The sequence below is a fragment of the Trachurus trachurus genome (assembly GCF_905171665.1).
Source record: "Trachurus trachurus genome assembly, chromosome: 6".
NCBI classification, from domain to species: domain Eukaryota; kingdom Metazoa; phylum Chordata; class Actinopteri; order Carangiformes; family Carangidae; genus Trachurus; species Trachurus trachurus.
The window spans coordinates 4,503,120-4,508,946 of NC_139897.1; the positions used below are offsets into that span (position 1 = coordinate 4,503,120).

The following is a 5,827-nucleotide window of genomic DNA, read 5'->3' on the forward strand; positions in this document are numbered from 1 at the left end:
ACTACAACAACGACGACGACAACACACGACTGAGAAACATGGAGAAAATACATGAGAACATTTGACAAAGGAGATCGAAACATGGCACAGACTTGCCGTAAAATGAAGCGACAGCTCATCTTTGCTTATCTGTCACCGACCAATACGCGAAATCTGTTGGTTTTCGACGAGGAATACCAGAATACGTGAGGATTTTTCCTGAACATTAACACCGCAACCCACGGACAAGAGGAGAGGGAAGAAGTCGGAAGGAAAAATGGCTACGACGGTTGGTGCCGATAAGGGTCCCGAACGTACGGCGATGGAGACATTCGGTAGCGGAGGGATGGCGCTTCTGCCCTGGACCAAACAGATGCTCACCGTGATGTGGGAACAGCTTCGGCTGCTGGTGCAGGTCATTTACTACACCTTCATGTCAGGTAAGGCGGAGGAAGTTCACACATTAAGCCTGTAACTTTATTCCTTTTCACGTCCTGTTTACTAAATTCATCCGCCGGGAGACGTTCACTGTCACTGGGAAACACCGCGACCGTTAGTCAATATTATGATACGAGCCAGTTGAAGTAACGTTACTTCACTGTCATTTCATTGTTGTGTCAACTGAGTGGCTGGGACTCCCCATAGATACAGTATGGGGACTGCCCAGGTTAACGTTATCCCACTCATGTTCCCACTAAGGTCATGTAGTAGGCTACTAAATATAGACTAAAAACTAAGTAAGTAAATGTATTAATGTAGCACCTTTCATAGAAATCACAAAGTGCTTTACAATAGAATACTATTAAAGAGACAAAAAATACAATGAGTAACACAAGTAGGCACATAGATACAGGCATGAAGACCCATGTCTAATTTAAAGCCTGCTCAAATAAAACACTATTGTAAGATTGTTATGTTACAAATGGAGATGCACTGTTGCCCTTAGAACAACTGACAATGCAGAGAAAAGACCACGTCTTTATCTGGACATTGACAAAGATTTGACAGCGATCATTAGTTACTGATCAGTAAATGAATTATGTGATTATTTAGTTTTTTCATCCAGTCCTAAATATCCACCAGCCACAGCTCAACATGCATAACATGAAGTGATGTGTGAGAAAACACACACACAGTAATGCATATTGATCCATATCAGTAATCATTCATCATTAGTTGATCTAACAGAAATAAATAATAATGACATGTGTACATTCTCAGTTGAACTTGATACCATTCTAACACTTTTCTCTGATTTGATTCCAGTTTTCCAGATGTTCAGATTTGAGGTTCACGTGAGAATCACTGACGAGACGGGTCAGCACATCCAGCACATGGGCACAGCAGCGAAGCCGGCCGAGACCTTCCTGTTCTCCTCGTTGTTTGACGGAGACAACGGAGTCATGGTCGGTGGTTCCAACCCCCTCTCCAACTTCTGCGCCGACGCCGGCGACCCCTTCACCGGGAAATCCCCCGCCGAGGCCCTGCTGTCCAGCCTGCGCGCCGACGACCTGTGCTGCGGACTGGTGGACGACTTTGTGTCCCGAACGGCCGGGAAGGAAGACGGCATCTTCCTCGGACACCACCACCACCAGTCTACCTGGAAGATGGGCTTCCCCGGCGACTGGAACATCTTTGTGTCGAGCAGCGACAGCTCCTCCGGTTCCAACGAGGCCTGCGGCGAGAAAGTCTTCAAACACGACATCATGAGGGAGACGGTTTTCAAACAGGACAGTTCAGAAGAGGAGAGGAGCTGTCACTGGAGTAGCGAAGAGGACCAGAACATCGTGGAGTTTGACAGCGAGGAAAGCAAGGCGCTGTGGGAGTCTCTGTCCAAGTCCAGTGATCCGTACAACCCCTTCTTTTTCTCTGCGTGTATTTCAACAAACACAAACATGGGCAAGAGCGACAGTGAGATGAGCGATGCCGACCTGGTGTCGGTGAGCAAGGCCGGCCAGGAGGTGCTGGGTCCTCGAGGCCTCGGCATCTGGGTCAGTCGCTCGGACAGCGAGAGCAGCTGGGCCAGCTCGGACAGCTCCAGCCCCGACGTGGACAAGGAGGAGAGCGAGAGGCTGTGGGAGTTCTTCAGCAGCCCCGCCGACCCCTACAACCCCATGTGCTTCTCGGCGTGCGCGCTCAGCAGCACGACCGCCGCGCTCTCCAAACCGCAGACTCCCTCGCTCCCTCCCGGCTCTCCGCCTCCGTCCGAGGACGACGAAGAAGAGCAGCTGTGGAAGGCTCTCTGCCAGAAGGACGACCCTTTCCACCCGCTCAACTTCCGCTCCTGCCTCCAGAGCTCCTCCACACCAGCAGCAGCAGCAGCAGCAGCAGCACTCCAGTCTGAGGAAGATCCAGACGTCCCCGATGGCCAGCGCACCACACATCCACCCAGCAAGGGCCAGAAATGTGAAAAAGAAGCAAAAACGCCCCGAAGATCCAGATCGACCAAGCCCTCTCTGCCGGAGAGGAAGCTGAAGCATCACTCCCACCCGGACAAAACACTGGTGCCCTGGAGACGACCAGGACAAACCCCCCAGACACCACCAGAGGAGACCAAGGACAAGAAGACCAGCAGCACCAAGAAAAAGGTGATTGTCTGATAAAAGTCTATATGTAAAGTTGTCTATGGATATTCTCATTCATCCAGGTCATCGTGCAAATTGAATCGTAGGCAACTGGACTTGTGGGAGTGAGACTTGTTGCGTTCGAACTGATGAAGCCCCTTGGATAAGAGGCGAAACGTCTTCCCAGACAAATACAAATGAAACACAAGTCCAGTTGCCTACGATTCACTTTGCCCAGAAAAGTGTATGTAAAGTTCTAGTCAGGAGGTGTGATATGAGGTGTGACATGTGAACTCTGTGGAGTTGAGACTGAAATAGACTCATACAGTCCTCAACTTTATTTGGAGTTAGAGTATTTTAGAAACTAAGAGGCACATCCCTGTCGTCAGTGAGGAAACATCCAGGAGCACGTCAGCCTGGATTTAGCTTCATACATTAATATCTATGGGAGTGGCCTCGGCTGACTGTCACAGCTTCCTGTATGGATGAGTGTCAGGGTTAATTCCTGCTTCCACTCACATACACACACACACACACACACACTCCACTGTACAGAGTGTTAGGATGAATTGTTGTTTGCTGTGGGTTAGCAACGCTGCCGGTCGTCATGACTAAGCGGGTCACGTGACTCCAGCGAGTCAGCAGAGAGTTTGCAGTGAAAGAAGTTGCAGCAGTATTGCACAGACGCTTTGATGCTTCCTCCATCACAGCCTGTTGCATCAGACTCAGAAAATAGAGAAGCTGTTCCACAGTCTGTCTGAGGAGCGCTGCTGTTGGCATCATGAGCTCCGTCTGTTTTTAGTGAAGGGTATTTTCATCTGTGTGGTCACTTTAACATCTGAAATACCTTTATCAGCTCCAGTAGCTGTTGTGTTGTATCACAATTGTTTCTAATGAGGTTTCTCTTGGACTCCAGGTGCAGTTCTCTCCTGTTGTTAAAGTCCACGTCATGAGGACGTGGCCGTTCGCCCGTCAGGCGTCTCGTAAAGGACACTGGGAAGAAATGGCACGGGACCGGGACCGCTTCCGGCGGCGGATCCAGGAGACGGAGCAGGCCATTGGCCGCTGCTTCAGCCAGCCACACAGAGCCAGGATGAGGGCGTACTTGGACGGTGCCTTGAAATAAACAAAGTCCAGAACACTGAATGTTTTATTTCCTTTTTTGGATGAGAACTTGTGATTGGTTGCAATGCAACAGTGATTTTGACTTAGGCCAATTAGAAAATTTTGATGTTAGGCCAACTTTTAATGTTCGGTGTCAAGTTTGAACAACCTTGTACCTCAACAGGTTTTATACATTGTGTGACTGTTGCACTGACTGACACTTTTCTCATATTAACCTCAGCATTAATGTGTGGAATGTTGTTTTGTATGCCTTATACACGGACCTAGTAATGTAACTTATTTATGCCCTATGGAGCTTTGTCATTTATTTTTTACAGTTGGTTGTAACTGAATGTGTTTTTATATGTGTGAACAAACACAGTGGTGAATCTAGAGACTTCAAGTAGATGACGACGACATCATGAAGGCAGAGCTTTACGGTACAGAGTCTTCTGAAAAGTTTTATTTAAGCATGACGGATACATATCAAAAGTCCTGGTGCAATTCTCGTCCTCTTGTTTTGAATATTTTTACTTGTTGATATTTAAGTTTTTGTCTTGTATTTTCTTATGATGGCACATAAATAGCCTTTTAACACTGAATGTGACGCTGGATGTTTTAATTCTTATTCTCTCGACTGCACAGAATCAAACACTTTGTCCATTGTGACTCGCTCAGTTCTCATGGTGACGCCACGTACCTGAGAAGATGTCAGAACTCATCTGTAGCTACATTGTCAGTAGGTGCTTTGTCAAATAAATAAGTTGTGCTCTACTATATCCTCTGTTTTGTTTTGTTTTTTTCATCATAACCCGACAGACTGGACAGCAAGAGGCTGCGTGTAAGAGATTTGTCCATCTGCCATGAGTGACACAGTCTGAGAAATATGTCAACGACACAAAACAAGGAGTGGATTAGTTTCCCACCTTCTCTAAACACCAAGGACACACTTCATTCAAATCAGTCTAACCTCTCACCCAGTGTGGACACACCCAGTGTGGACATGCTGTCTGTCTCTAAACTGCAGAAGCCGCCTCACCTGTCGCTGCTTCATACTCACTGTCCTCTATCTGCCAAGTAGGGCTGCGACTAACCATTGTTTTCATTATCGATTAATCGATTAGCCTAGTTGTTAAAATGTAAAAAAATGTTGAAAAATGTCAATCAGTGTTTCCCAAACCACCAGATGACGTCCTCAAATGTCTTGTTTTGTCCACAAACCAAAGAGAGACTCAGTTTATTGTCATAAAGGAACAAAGAAACCAGAAATGTTCACATTTAGGAGGCTGAAATCAGATCATTTGGACTTTTTTTCTTTAAAAAACAGATTATTTGATTATCAAATAATCTAATAATTGACTATTAATTTAATAATCGATTATTGGTCAATTAATCAATTAATTGCAGCTCTATTGCCAAGTCTTTATTGACTCGATGACCGGGAGGTTCAAGGTAAAAATGCAGATATGTGTTTTGAAAACCTGACAACATTAAGTTTTAGATGCCTGTATTCCATCATCATCATCATCATCATCTTATAGGCTGTTATTAACTGTGTTGTCTTTGTTCTATTGAATAGACATTAGATACAGAACCACAGCATCTAAAAAAAAAGCTGCAACTGCTCATGGATCAGCCAGGTCCCACATCTCAGCTCACCAGGTTTCACAATATATTCATGTGTTTTTTTTTTTTGCTCCATCTCATGTCCATCAAATATTTATGATCCGTTCAGTGTGTGCTGTGTGGGAACGACTCACACACACACTCTCTGATCATGGATTTTTGCTTTGTTCATCCAGTATAATCCTTTCCTGCATAACATTTAGCCTGGTCTCTCTCTCTCTCTCTCTCTCTCTCTCTCTCTCTCTCTCTCTCTCTCTCTCTCTCTCTCTCTCTCCTCTACACACACAGGAGTTTATAATTTCCCTGAAGGCTGAGTGTCTCCGTGCAGACACCGTGCTGTAAGGCTGTCGTAAGACAAGGGTTAAAAACACCAAGAATGATGAAATGACTTTCCTCAGGGATGAAATCAATTAACAGCTCTCTCTCTCACACACACACACACATACACACACACACACAGCATGGTGCAAAGGTGAGCAATTGCTGACGCTGTTGCTGCATCAACCCAGCAGTGGGTCTTGCTTCTGCTGATGTTGTCCCACCTCTCCCTCATG

At 46.0% G+C, this 5,827-nt stretch overlaps 1 protein-coding gene across 1 annotated transcript; it reads left to right on the forward strand.

The window, feature by feature from the left end:
* LOC310987836 (uncharacterized protein) lies at positions 1 to 4,394 on the forward strand. The gene is made up of 3 exons (XM_083974291.1): positions 1 to 419; positions 1,246 to 2,567; positions 3,460 to 4,394. The coding sequence occupies exons 1-3, from the start codon at positions 257 to 259 to the stop codon at positions 3,667 to 3,669; spliced, it is 1,695 nt and encodes a 564-aa protein (XP_083830417.1). The 5' UTR covers positions 1 to 256; the 3' UTR covers positions 3,670 to 4,394.
* The last annotated feature ends 1,433 nt before the right edge of the window (positions 4,395 to 5,827 follow it).

Excerpts from the sequence above, each read along its gene's own strand:
- LOC310987836 (XM_083974291.1), top strand. The coding sequence starts at position 257 with ATGGCTACGACGGTTGGTGCCGATAAGGGTCCCGAACGTACGGCGATG. Across the intron at positions 420-1,245 it reads TTACTACACCTTCATGTCAG|TTTTCCAGATGTTCAGATTT; the intron begins GTAAGGCGGAGG and ends ATTTGATTCCAG. Across the intron at positions 2,568-3,459 it reads CCAGCAGCACCAAGAAAAAG|GTGCAGTTCTCTCCTGTTGT; the intron begins GTGATTGTCTGA and ends CTTGGACTCCAG.